Below are 14741 nucleotides of genomic sequence, written 5' to 3'. Positions count from 1 at the left end.
GTGACAGTAGTCATATCCAAATGTAAGTACCAAAAAAATAAATTATATACGAGGGTGATTCAAAAATCATCCACACTCTGGCTGCAGAATTTATAGAAGTTTTAATATAAACAGAGTGCGGATAATTTTTGACTTACCCTCATAGACATTAATTTGTAAACGAGTAGAGAGAGCCTGGAAGGACACCCATGAGACTGACAGCAATGGGTACTTCTACAGAAGGAACAGGGCTTGCAGATGGTGGACAAGGAGTTAGCTTTGCACTGTTCGGACTGTTTTACAAGAAAAATGCAAGTAGTATGTGGATCATTGAAAATAAATGGCCGGGGAATTTTGAAATGACAAGGCTGTCAATAGAGAATGACCATAAATTCTCAGGTGCTGGGAAGAATAAATCAGAGACAACCAGGAAGATGTGTGTGACCAATGTCACATGACAGGCCGGAGAGGGGCCAACCCAGGAGACGGAAAGTCCTCACAAAGGTCCAGGCAGGAGATGATGGGGCCCAGAGCTGGGACAGTGAAATAGGAGGGAAGGGGTGGGGCTGCGTGAAGGGTCAGAAGAAGAAAGGGCAGCCTTGGCTCCCAGCCTGGTTGCTGATTCCAGTGACAGAAACACAGTGGTTGGAAGGAAGAAAGTGAGCTCAGACTGGAGCAGATATGGTTAAGGTGATGCTGAGACACGCTGACGGAGGTCTTCTGCAGACAGTTGGAATTACAAACTGGATAAAAGACAGCCTAACTGATTCCCTCTAGAAGTAATACTGAAAATACATTTCATTTGCATAGTGTATCATTCTTTGTTTCCAAACCTTTGTTTTATAACTCTTCCCTCACCTCATCCACCAATGGTTGCCTGTTAGGTGCAGCTGCCCCATCCTTGGATTTCATGTCCCAGTGAAAAACCGATTTAAACCGTTCGCCATCGTCTCGGTCAACAACCTGCACAATGAAGATATTGTCAGTAATGTTTCTAACAGAAAAGAAAAAGGAAACAAATAATATAGAGCTCAACTGGGGAGGGGGGGCAGGGGTCAGGCAGGGATGCTAGGTCTCAACTGCAAAGCATCTGAACTGCTCTACAAGCCACACTGTGCCGCCACTGTCACCACAGCGTCATCTGTACCACCAGCCAAGCGGCATGTAGAGAGCACCTGCTGTGTGCAAAGCTCTATCTAGCAGTGCAATTAAAAAGACTTAACATCACTATGAGCTTATCATACAACACCAAGTGTTCAGCTTAGAAAACACTAGACATCAGAGCAGTGGATCTTAACGTTAGCCTGTGCAATACCCGGGGAGCTTGCAAAATGCTGGCTCCCCAAATTCATGCAGGTGTTCTCTTATGCTTTATAATTTCACCTTTCACATCTTGATCTATAACACACGTTGAGTTAATTTTTATGTATAGGTATGAGGTAGGTATCAAGGTTTATTTTTTTCTGTACAAGTGTCCAGTCACTCCGGTACCATTTATTTAAAGATCATTCTTGCTACACTGAATTGCAGTGGTGCCTCTGTTGTACCTCAAGTGACCGTAAATGTGCAGCTCTATTTCTGGACCTTGTATTGTATCCCACTGATCTGTCTAACTATTCTCATGCCAATACTATGCTGAGTTAATTACTACTACTTTTATACTAAGTCTAGAAATCTGGTAACCTAAGTCCTTTGATTTAGTTCTTCAGGATTTTTTGGCCATTCTAGAATCACCGTAGGATCCGCTTGTCAATTCCTATGAAAAACATCAAGATTTTGGCTGGGATCGCATTGAATGTGAGGATCAATTTGAGGAAATCTGACATCTAACAGCGTCTTCATGACTTTAGAATAGACAAAGATTTCTTAAGGAGAACATAAAAAGAAGTAAGTACAAAAGAAAAAAGCCAGATCTTAGGTCCCAACCCAGATATCATGATGTATGAGATCCAAGATGGGGCCCAGAAACCTACAACTTCAACAAGATGAAGTTTAAATCATTAATTTTACAGATGAGGAAAGAAGCTCAGAGAAGAGACGTGAACTCACTGAAATCATTCAGCAAGTTAGCAGAGCCAGGTTCAGAATCCAGGAATTCTAGTTCCCTGTCAACGGTACTTTGTCTGGGCTTGTTTAATGCAGCTCTAAAGTGTACTTTTTAAAATATATACATTGAGAGATCTTTACATGCTTTTTCCCTTGGATTTTGAGAAACTACCACAAACATTACATAGACTCAAGGCAACGTTTTTTGTTGGCAGCTCCACTGATATCTGGGGCCAGTTCATTCTTCGTTGGGGGGACTGTCTAGCGCATGGCAGTGTGCTGAGCAGAAGAGGTGGTCTCTACCCACCAGATGCCAATAGCATTCCTACCGTTTTAGTTTTGACTTCCCAAAAGTCCCCAGATATTATCTGGCGGACAAAACTGCCCTCCTTGCGAGCCATTGACTTAAGGAATCAGAGTCACATGACCCAAATAAACAGGAAGCCATATGTGCTGCCCCCTCCCACAGGACAAATGCATCACGGGGCGGGGGGCAGGGGGGCAGGCTGTGCCTGCCTCCCCAGGGACATTTCACAGGACTTGTGATTACTCAGAGGAAGTAGGAAGAGGAAAAAAGCCATAAATGTTATTAGTGGGGTAAGGAAGCATTAAGGGCTAAAGTTCATTCTCCAAACAGAAGAGAACCTAGATAGTCTATTCTGCCAAAAGTTCCATTCACATCTACCAAACAGGAAATTTTGTCTTAGTAAATATTTATTTATTCATTTAATTTTAAAGAGTTACATTTTAAAAACAGAAAAATGTTGACCTGCTTCAAATGCCAACTTAAAACCTTTACTTTTCTCCTTCATCACCATTACTGAAGCATCCCTTTCTTTCCTTTTTTTTTTAATTTTAGCACATGCACCATGAATCTGTTTCTTATTCAACTGGCAAAGTCTCTCAAAGAAGAAAAGGGTGTAAGAAAGTAATCCACCACACTCCCTAGGGTGGTTATAAGATCTGGGGCCTAGAAGGGACATGGTTGTCCATTTGATTTTTTTCCCTCGTGGGAAAGGAGGAGGAAGGGGTCTCAGCAGTCAAATGTTTAGTACACAGACATACGCACACGTATGTATGTACACACATGTGTGTGTACACTTACCCACACTCATGCATGTACACACATATGCATGTTCACACACACGTACACCCATATGTGTACACACACGCATGTAAACGCACATTCACCATATACACACAGAGATAACACACATGTACACATACACACACCACACACACACAGACGTGCACACAGACAGGTATACACAGGTATGTGTATATATGCACATCCATATGCACTATGTACACACCTATGTATACACGTGCACATATTCACACCTACATACACACATACATACACTCCCCATATGCACACATACATATTTATACATATACACACATATTCACACAGATGTGAACAAATACACACACACAGGCTTCCTGGGAAGCTCGCATCACTGTCTGTGGCTGGAAATAGAACCAGCGATAATCTCGCTCCAGGTCGCGCCTGTCATGCAAGTTAAAAGAAAGTGAACCCACTACCACCTCAAAAAAAGGTAAATACTGTGTGACCTGCTGTGAGATTGTAAGGGGGACATGCCAATTGATACCTAGCATAGGGTGAAAGATGTTACGGATCTTCTCGTAATAAACACAAATAGTACTCTGATGTATAAGTACATCTCCTTGTGTTCAATCTGTCAAACACTGGCCCCAGAACTGCAGAAATATCTGGATGTTTGTAAACATAAACAAGTAATTTTGTTTTGCTTCTGGAGAGGGTGCCACCCCCTGGGTACAGGGGAGAGGCCCAATGCAGCAGCTGAGGATCTGGGTCCCAGAGTGAGACAGATCTGGATTGGTACCCAGTCAACTTGCTCGGTAAAACTAGGCAAGTTACTTCATCTCTCTGAGCCTCAGCCTCCCCCACTGGAATATGATAATACGACAGAGGGTTCTTGTGAATAAGAAGTGAGGTCACACAGACAAAGGTCCTCACAGAGTGTGTGGCACTCTACTGAACTGAGAGCTAAATTCAGTATGGATTATAATTTCATGTAGTTGCCCTCAGACAAAAAGAGAGGAAAACAAACAAACACCACCAACAACAAAAACCAACCAAACAAAAAGAGATGAAAGCAAAATCCTAAAAGAATTAGCCTTCTCAGTAATCTAGGATGGCTTGTGAATTCCTAAGGCTTGTTAAGGCTTAAGGCTTGTGAATCCTTAGAAATCAATGATATATGAACAACACTCCGAGCCTCAGTTTCCTCACCAGTAGAATGGGGTAATAATAGTATTTACTTTATTGGACTGTAATGTATTAAATGAACTAAGCGATTGTACAATAAATATTATACAAGCTTGTTAAAAGATAATAATCTCACAACTGGCGCAAAGCATCTAGCAAAATAAGCTACTTGGCAGTCTGTGTAGAGAGCCACATGATAAGGATAAGCTCAATGTAAACCATTTTCTTGAGAAGGACGTGGCCTAGGCAGGCCAGAGAGTCGGGATGAGGTGAGGTAACAGGAGGAAGGCAGATTACTAGAGAGCCTTCCACCTCGTGTGTCATTTTCTAATTTTAGGAAGTGGCCAGATCTGTCCCACAAAACAACTTGTTGCGGGGCGGGGGGAGGGAAGTGAAATGATTCATCATTTTAATAAATGCAAGCATTCAATCGATAGTTATTTGACAAAACTCTGCTGTTGATTTTTCAAAAGAGGTTGGTTTATCAATATGGCCTCCTGGTCTATCCAAACTTCAGTTCCAAATCAAAATATCTTTGACCTCATAGGAGAAGAGATCTGAAACACTGCAAATAACCTTAAACACTACTGAATTCAGAGAGATTTAAGAGTACGGAGCTAGAAGTTTTCAACATCTGTACCAAAATATCATGAGGAAAGAAAGGAAAGGCCTTTATAATACTCTCCAACTATATGAACTTTGTTTTATGTTTTAAGCACCTAGTGTATGCATGGCCTATTGTACTAATGTGTCCAGAGCTGGCAGACACAGAGAGATTAAAATGGCTACAAGGACCTCAGATATTCAAGCAAGATTATCCTGTGTATTGGCCTCTATGTTGTGGTAGAACAAATAGCAATATTTGTTACTTAAATATACTTTGCTTGTATATGTGGAGAAAATGAACAAGTTCACATCCAGGCAGAGATGCTTAAAAACCTAACAGGTGCCTGAGCTAAGAAATTTTCTTTAAAGCCTGTTTTCAAATTCAAAATTAAGTAACTTACCCCACAAATGGCCTCTGGAGCTTTCCTCACATTTAGATTTAATGGAGTGTGATAGACACTTGTAAAAGTGTTGTTCTTGGGGTTATGGCTACAAAAAGTAGATATAAACCAAAATTAAAAATGAACTTTATCCAAGATGATTGAGTGACTATTCTTAAAGGCAGAGTCATTTTTTAAATCAAAAAATACAAAACCTAATAATTAAATTCAAGATTTTCCAGGCAATGAGTCTTAAAGAAAAAAAAGGCAAATCAAATAAATTCAACCTATTTAACTTAAAGACCAACTATAACTGGAAATGATCACTTAAAAACTTTCTGAAGAAATGGAAAAGGATTCTGAAATTATTTAAAAGAAAACATTTTAAGTTTTATGCATATTCATGGCAATTACACTGTTCTGCACAATATTTAATAATTTGACATGAGGTTATAGTGGATAGATTTGATATTTTACTTGTAAGAAATTTCTGTCCATTGCATAAAATCCCGTCTTAGGTCTCTTTAATGATTGTATGCAAGTAAAAACTTTTGAGAAGACATTTCTTGGATTTACCCCTGGAGGGTTTGATTTGAACCTCTGGTTGGCTACTTGTTAAAAAAAATAAACACAACTCAAGAGATGGTGGGGAGGGGCATCAAACACTTACGCATGACAGTATGGTTTTTTCTGGTGACTCACAAAGTTATTAACCGATAGCATCATCTTGCAAACTTCACAGTGAAAACATGCTTTGTGCCATATCTAGAAATCGAATAGAAAAGATTTAGCAAAATTACCTTTCTTTTAGACTCAAGATTCTCATATATTTCACGGTTAAAAAAAAAAATGAGCTTTAGGGATAAAATGGTGATAAAACACACACGCACGGCTACAATTCATAAATAAATGAATAAAAAATTTTAAGACAATACAGGAGATGTAGCTAGAGATGGGTAGAACTGAAATGGGTAGAAATGGGTGGGAAATACATCTTATTTTGGTGGTTTAAAAAACCCACATGTCCATATGTGAGGAGATAAATTTCCCATGTTTGTTATGATTCCCAAAGGCCAAGAAATGTCTACTGACCTGGTCTAGACAACTGATCTTCTCAGCAGGGTACACGCCATACCCACACCTAGAGCAAGCCTGAACATTCATCTTGAAGTCCGAAGAGAGAAGACAAGGAGAGCTAACAGGCAAGAAATCCAAGGAGAAGCCCCAGTGTAGTCGTTCAATTCTCCAAAATCTCGACCCCTATTAAATTCCTGTAGGCACCTTGACCATTCGGATTCCAACTTCCACTTTCCTTTGCTGACCTTCTAGTCTGAAGTCAGCAGCTGGATGGTTTTTAAAGCTGCCACTTACTCAAAGGGCTATTTTGGCAACTCGCTCAGCACGCATGCGTCTGGGAAATAAGGTGGAAGCATTTCTAGCTGACATGCTTCTCTAAATAGAAAAGTGATCTCACGACAGCATCATGTTTATGTGGATGACCAAATCCTCATGTGTGATCAGGCAGCGTGTAGTAGTTTATCACTAGCTGTGATCATGCCCCAAGAAAAGAACGCGAAAGCACACTCCACGCCCTCATCCAACGACCAAATGAGAAAAGCTCGCTCTGTGAGGCCTGTGACTAAAGCAGAAAGTCCAGCTCCCCTCCCAAAAGAAAATAAAACAGGGTTGATTCACTCCACAGGAGGGTAAATACCATATTTGAAATTTAGCCTTATCTATTAAAAATGTTTAATATTACTCAGCCATAAGAAAGAAAGAATGCTATTTGCAACAACATGGATAGACCTAAAGATGATCACACTAAGTGAAATAAGACAGAAAGAGAAAGACAAATACCATACAATATCACTTATATGTGGAATCTAAAATATGACACAAATGAACATAACAAAATAAAGCAAAAAAAGACTCACTGATCTAGAGAACAGACTTGTGGTTGCCAAGGGGGAGTGGGGGAGGGAGGAAAGGACTGGGAATGTGGGATTAGCAGATGCAAACTATTATATGTAGGATGGATAAACGACAGGGTCCTACTGTACAGCACAGGGAACTATATTCAATATCCTAAGACAGATCATTATGGAAAAGAATATGTGTGTGTGTGTGTATGTATATATATATATATATATATATATATATATATATATATATAAGACTGAGTCAACTGAGTCACTTTGCTGTACAGCAGAAATTAACACAACGTTGTAAATCAACTATACCTCAATAAAATTTTTAAAAAATCAATTAAAATGTTTATAAGAGTAGGACGGAAAATTTATTAAGGTATCAATTCATGTTTAGCTTCCGCAAGAATGCAAAAATAAGAACAGATGAGAACTCTCTAAGTGCTGGCCTCTGTATGTTATCCTGGACGGTTCTAAGAAGTCCTTGCCTTCTAGATCTTGCTAGTCCCTTGCCTCCCAGGCCTGAACAGGAGCTTGAAGATAAACTCTCTCTTCCTGGCTTTGTGAAGCCCTTTACTGCCTTCAGGGTCTACCTAAATGTCACTTAAAACAGACCTTCCAGAAACAGCTTACAAAAGATGGCGCCTCACCTTTCCCCACCCCTCAGCTCGCTGCCTTCTCTGACCCGCTGCCTGTTTTATGTCCTCCACAGCGCTTACCACCACCTGACACCTTAAATATTACCATATCTACTTTTTAAAATTATCCACCTCCTCCACTAAACTATGAGTGCCGTCAAAATAGGATCCTTGGTCCTTGTTATCCTTTCTATATCTCCAGAGCCTAGGTCTGATGTAGAAAAGGGGCTCAACAAGTATTTATCGAATCAAAGAAATCAACTTAATACTCACACGAAAATGCCTGCAGGGGACAGAGGTGAAGCACAGGTCACACACCCCATCCAAACCACTCCCCCACCCCAGCAACTTGCCATGAGGGAATCAGTACCCAGCACTGCCAAATATTCCAATTTTTCCAGAAGAGCCAGATATACGCATCTTCACCTGAAATTCTCTCTTTTGTAAAACACTGGGAATAAAACAATAAAACAGAAACACGGGCAGTACTTAGTTGGCAGTCTACCCATGAGTGATCTTAAGCCTAAAGAAAAGGCTCTGAGGAAACTCTGCTGTGGTGCCCCAGGTAGGGCAGAGAGAAACCAGCAGAGCTTTTGTGTGGTGTTGGGAGAAGCAGGGGCGGAGGCCACAGAGCCAGTGAGGAAGAGCAGCATTGCCATGACACGACGGAGAGGGTGCAGCGTGAGGTTCCCCGCAGACGGAGAGGGGGCACAGTGCTGACCCCTCAGCACCGGAAGGAGACTCTACATAGGGGCTCCTGATCCAGGAAGACTCCCAGGCTGAAATGTGATACAAGGCAGCCTGAACCAATGGAAACAGCAAAGGCAAAGAACGGAGCCCTATAGGTTCCCCAAATGTTTTGCTCTCTGTGGGATTTCTCCAGCCGTACCTGGACCTGGGCTGCAAGCCCCAATAATCACAGAGAAGCAATTCTGCCTCATCCAGAGGGATGAGGAATCGCAGCCAGGTTTCCCTTAAAGAATAAAATGACCTAACATTTCTCTAAGGTTGTGACTGCATCATTTCTCTAAGGTTGTGACTGCATCATTTCTCTAAGGTTGTGACTGCATCATTGCTACAAGTTCTCAGTCACCCTAGTGAAAACAAGGATGACCCAAATGAAAGATGTTAAACTTGACTTGTACCATCACTTCTGCTTTTAAAAGGCACTTATTATGTATCAGAAATCGTGAGAGAAGACAACCCCACAGAATTGGAAATGGGACAGTCTAAGGACCTAAAATGAACACTCATTGCTGGGGCAAGATACACACAGTCCTCTTCTGCTCGACAGACCTTGTGGAGGGTCTTCCCTGTGTCCATCTGACTGCTCTCACATCCAGTAGACAGTTGGTTCAGACAACATGTGTTTTCCTGGTTTCCCCAAAAAACAGAGCCTGGGACAAAGGCTTATGAACAAGGACTTTATTCAGAAGTGTGGTTCCAGGGAGCAGACGTAAGAAGGCAGGAAATGGAGGGGGGAGAGTCAACACGAGAGTCTTTTCCCAAAGAAGCCACCGGACATTGGATCTCGTGGGCTCTACCTTCCAAGAGGACACCTAAGCAACTGCTACTCAGGAGCATCTGCTAGAGGAAGGAGAGGGAAGGAAGTATCTGTTGGCCCCTGTCTCCCATTGATGAAAGTTTGGCCCCGTTGGGTGTTAACTCCCCTGCACATCCATGCTGGGTAAGTGCCCAGGGAGTCCTACAGCATCGTATACCTCAATAGCAACAGGAAAAAAAGCAAGGGCAGCAGGAGGTCAAAGACACTGTTGGCTGAACCCACACAGAAGTAGCTGCCACTGCCAAGGCTGGACCACCATAAGTGGGCAAAGGTCTTAAGACAGCGGGCAGAAGTGACTCCTGAGAGGTGTCTGATACAGTGTCCAATCAGCAGAGAGCCCAGGACTTGGGCTTGCCGGTGGTGAGCCAGAGCCAGATGATGTAGAGGCTTGCTAATCCTTGATCTGGATGCTTCTGCCAACAGTGTCCCTGTTGCTTTGGCTTTTTTTTTTTTTTTTTTTTTTTTTTTAAGCCTTGACTCACAGGGAGATTATGATCAATGACAAAACCCACATTTTGTCTCACATTAATGACTATCATGTTCAGTACACAGGCAATCGATTCCCTTTTGGAACTTCAACACAGTACTCGTTTCTCTCTTTTAAACTGCATCCTGTTGATGGTGGCCCCATTGCTTCAGCCGGTCAAGGTCTTTTTGTACCCTGGTTCTGTCATCAAGAATATGAGGTAATTCCTCCCAGCTCTGAATCATTTCCAGTGCCCTCCAGGGCCATGGATGCAAAATGGCTTTGAAATTACAGAGAGATGACAAATGTGAAGTAAAAAGAAAGCTACCAAGCCTTCACTTCGTCACTGTCACCCTGGTTAGATGGGGCTTGTTCCTCCCATGCCGGCGGTGTGTGCCTACCCTAGTGTAGGTTCTCCTCGAAGAGGAGTTTGAGGTGAGGACTTGCTGCAGGTAGTTTATTTGGGAGGCGATCCCACAAGGCAGGAGTGAGGGTTTGAGATGAGTGAGCCAGAGAAAGAAGAGTCAATAAAGGGCACATCCTGAGCTAATTACCACTGTGGGCAACTGGGGCTCAGTCTTGCTAGGGATCCTTTGAGGAATCGTGTAGAATGTGCCCCCAAACTGTCCCACAGAAGAGAGGAGGCTGGGACATTTAACCACCCAATTCTCATCTCCCACTGCTGCAAGTACCCTCAGGGGCAATGACTCCCTACACCTCGAGGGTACACCTGTCCTCACAAGCTGAACAGACTTCTACAGAGAAAGCCCAGAAGCAGAAGAGCAGACGGACATCATTGCAAGAACTTAAGGAGGTCCTGGTGCCACACAGGAAGCTATTGGTGAGTTGATGGGATGTGGCATAGGGTACCCCAAGGGTCATTCACGCTAAGAAACTGTGCTAAAGGTAAACGTGAGTGTTTGTATGAGATGCACCATGAACTCCCACTGTCCGCTTTTCCAGCTGATGGTGTCAATTCTGTTCCATCCTTCCTCTCCTCTGCACTGGGCAACATGTGACCGACACTTGGCATGGAAAACGTAGGAAGCAAGGGCTTGTCTCTAGCTGTCATGCTTTCCCAGGTCAGAACTCCCACCCCACTCTCACCCCCAGCCCTTGAAGCCTGGGGGAATTTGTTGGGGGTGATCACATGGGATTAGACAGGGGCAGAGTAAAGTTCCCCAGGCATCTGTGGGTGGCTTCAGAGCCATGTTCTTCCATGCAGTCATGAGGCCTGTGCACTAGACGGTGGTGACCATAGTTAGGTAAGTATCTTTCCTCGCCCTGGGGAAGCCTGTGGTTACCTTTTTCTGGGCCAGGGAGCCACAAGACACACTGTGCATGGGGTGGAGCTTTTCCTCTGAGTCAAGAAATGGATATTCCCACTGCTGGAGGCCACAGAATTAGAAAGGAGGCAGCCCTTGGATTCAGGATACATAGGTCTAGCTGTCTGGGTCTAGTCAGGAGCGGGAAAACACCCAGTAATCTGAACAGCGAAAGGTCGATATGTCAAATGATTAACTGTAACAGGGGACTGGACTAGCAAGAGATTGGCTAGTAAGTAGTACACAGAACTTTAAAAAATACAGAACTTAAAAAAATACATAAAATGTACTTGCAGATAACATTTGTATTAGTTTGCTAAGGCTGCCATACAAAGTGCCACAGACTGGGTGGCTTAAACAGCAGAAATTCATCTTCTCACAGTGCTGGAGGCTGGCAGTACAAAATCAAAGTGTCAGCAGGTTGATTTCTTCTAAGACCTCTCTCCTTGACTTGGAGATGGTCTTCTTCACACACGGTCCTCCCTCTGTGTGTATCTGTGTCCTAATTTCTTACAAGGACATCAGTCATACTCGATTAGGGCGTACCCTAACAATCTCATTTTACCTCTTTAAAAATTCTGTCTCCAAATAAAGTCACAATCCTTGACACTGGTGGTTAGGATTTCAATGTATGAATTTGCAGGCAGGAGACACAATCCATGCCATAACATGACATAACAACATAACATAACATATAACATAACATAACAACATATAGCACAACATAACATATAATAATATATAACATAACATAATGTAACATATAGCATAACATGTAATATACAACATATCGTACCACATAACATGACATAACACATATAACACAACATACAACATAACATATAACATAACATAACTTGCCACTGCCCCTAGAGGGCCTAAGGAAGAGTTCCCCCACCTTCTCCCCACCCCAGGCTGTGACCCAAACCTTACTGGAGAGAGCATGTTCATGGCTTACTAGATGCTGGGAAGTTATTATGGAGCTGTGCCGGTGGAACTTTCTAGAAATTTGTCCTCTAGACTTTTCTAAAAATCTTCCCTCCAGGTGCCAGAGAGAGTGGTTCATGGGGAGGTATCTCAGTGGAGGCACCCTGCTACAAAATCACCTGGAGGGGGTGCCAGGGAAGTCGCTAGCTGCTGGGTGCTGCTGGCCAGCGGGCACAGGTAGGCGCTGGGGAAGCCAGGTGTGCTACAGGACCCTGAGAAGCCATCCCTTCTTGCAGGGGCCCAGTTCCTCAAGAGCATACCAGACACAACAGAACCAGGGAGCAAAACCTTTACCTCCCGCAATCTCTCTCCACCGCCCCCTACTGGCAAAGCTGAACATGGGGCCACATGCAAAGGGCCCAGTTCCATTCTCACACAACAGACCAGGGAGCTTAGAGGCAGTGGTTAATAGGTACAGCATCAATTCCTCCTTCCAGGGAATTCCGCCTGGACCCTGAGCTTCCCGCTCACCCCTCCGCCCCTCTGCAGAAGCCTGCTGATGCCTCAGCCAGAGTCTGGGTTTGGCCTGTGAGTCCTAAGAGTGGCATTTCTGTGACTCAAGGGATTACCCTTCAGTGGCGTCCTGTATGAAGTCATAGCCCAGCCTTGCGCTGTCCCGTGAACAGCAGGAGAAGCAATCACCGGTGGCACCCCTTGGGAGTGCAGTGCCCCACAGGGGGAGGGTAGGATTGGAGAGCTTGGCGGGAACGGCGGCAGCAGCAGCCTGGTGACCAGAGCGGAAGGCTGGAAGCAAGGCCCAGAGCGACCAGCCCAGGAGCACCCGTGAGGCCAGCCCTTGGGAAACCACCTCAATAATGCAGTTGGGGGTTTTTCTGGGGAGAAGAGGAAGACCCATGCTCTAATCATATGAGTTTGGAAAGGAAGCAGAAAACAATGACATAGGCCAAGGCTAGAGAAACACAGGAAATACAATTAGACGAGAATAACACTTGGATCTAAAGAGTCAGTATAATTATTATAGCAGGGAAAGTTCTAAATTGTGTCTTACCTTACATATCTACGACTTTATTTGTTGGTATTGTGACAATCCAGCCTTGGAGCAATACTCTTGGAGTCCCCATGCCAGCCCACACTACAGAATTGAGAAAAGAAGGTTTCCCTTCAAACCGTCTTTCTGTCTGACAATTGCATGATACAACTTATCGTAGAACCTTCTTGTGGATGGAAAATTCATTATTTTTCCAGCCAACCTGATCCTGGTTCTGCCACTCGCAAGCCTGTGACCCAGGCAAGCTCTCTGAGCCTCCGATTCTTCATTTATAATATGTGCAGAGGGATTGGTTGTTAAGGCTCCTCCACATCTAACACGGTTTTATCATATTTCAGGAATAACTTGCAAAAACTTAATTTTATAAATCAGATAAATTAAAGAGTAATTTATTGGCCTTACAAATAGGATTTTTTTTCATTTCTCAAGTGATTCACAATTGAACGCCTTCAAAAAGTAAATTATCTTTGGGTCTACAATGACTTAGTTTGCCCTGATATTTAGCAAATATGGGTATTAAAGAAAGGGTAGCACAGCCTGTCTTAGCCTGTTCCGGCCGCTATAACAAAATACCACAGACTGAGTAGTTTATAAACAACAGAAATTTATTCTTCACAGTTCTGGAGGCTAGAAGGCCAAGATCAGGGCGCCATGGTTGGGTTCTAGTCAAAGCCCTCTCTGGGCTGCAGACTGCAATTTCTCTCTGTGTACTCACATGGTGGAAAAGGCCAGGGAGCTTTTCTGGCCTCCTTTACAAAGGTGCTAATCCCGGTTCACCAGGGCTCCACCCTCAAGATGTAAGCATCTCCCAAAGGCCCCACCTCCCAATGCCATCACTTTATGATTAAGTTTCAAGATACGAATTCGGAGGGGCAGATGGCACAAAAGGTCAGCTGATAGCAAAGCCATAGTGGACATGGTGTAACTGCTTGTTTAAAATATTCAGAAACTCAGGATTCTGGCAGAAGTTAATAAACTATAATTACTCCCTTACACTTGCCTGGGGCCAGTCTTCCTTAAACCAAGAAAGTGTTCTTACCTGGTGAGATTTTATGGACAATACTGAAGTCTCAGGCCCAAAGGAGAGCAAATAAAAGACAAGATGTGGGTTCTCGCAGGATGTCACACCGTGACGGTTCACTCCTTTCTCTCAAGGCGTTGATGGTTTCACAGCAAATATCTCTGGTGTGAATAAAACTGTAATATCTCCTTAGCTATTTACACCTCAGTGCGACAGTGTTCATCAGCTGGTCCTCTGAGGAGAGTCTTGGAGAGCAAGGCCTTGGAGGGCTTCGTTGGAGACCCGAGGTTGAAAAAGGACAAATGTGGGAGGGTGCATGGGTGCTGGGGGTGTGAGGATGCAGGAGTGAAGGGTGTTGGGGGGACTACACTGTCTCTCCCATGTTAGACTAACTCAGGGCCACGAGCCCAGTGGCTGACACGTGGGGGCGCTCAATAAACAGTCCGGGCATGAGTCTGGCGCCCCAGCCAGGCCAGCAGGCGGTGCCAGGAGCTGGCGACGCGCTCGCAGAAAACCCAGTTAGCGTCCCGCCGCCCCAGGG

At 43.7% G+C, this 14741-nt stretch overlaps 1 protein-coding gene across 6 annotated transcripts in view; it reads right to left on the bottom strand.

Annotated features, from left to right (window-relative positions):
- Positions 1–6637, bottom strand: part of NRAP (nebulin related anchoring protein) — a 68219-nt gene extending 61582 nt beyond the window's left edge. For 5 of the 6 annotated variants that reach the window (XM_057734942.1, XM_057734948.1, XM_057734947.1 and 2 more), the window contains exons 1-4: positions 6358–6594; positions 5936–6030; positions 5287–5374; positions 838–942 (exon numbers count right to left, since the gene is read on the bottom strand). In XM_057734942.1, coding sequence (XP_057590925.1) covers positions 838–942; positions 5287–5374; positions 5936–6030; positions 6358–6429 — 360 coding nt within the window. In that variant the 5' untranslated portion in view covers positions 6430–6594. Of the gene's footprint in view, positions 1–837; positions 943–5286; positions 5375–5935; positions 6031–6357 lie in introns of all 6 variants that reach the window. The other variant, XM_057734943.1, reaches the window with a different exon arrangement.
- Positions 6638–14741: the final 8104 nt, after the last annotated feature.

The sequence above is a fragment of the Hippopotamus amphibius genome, chromosome 5, assembly GCF_030028045.1.
Source record: "Hippopotamus amphibius kiboko isolate mHipAmp2 chromosome 5, mHipAmp2.hap2, whole genome shotgun sequence".
In the NCBI taxonomy this organism is placed as follows: Eukaryota; Metazoa; Chordata; class Mammalia; order Artiodactyla; family Hippopotamidae; genus Hippopotamus; species Hippopotamus amphibius.
The sequence above is the reverse complement of the archived record's forward strand: the minus strand, read 5'-3'. Positions and strand labels throughout refer to the sequence as shown.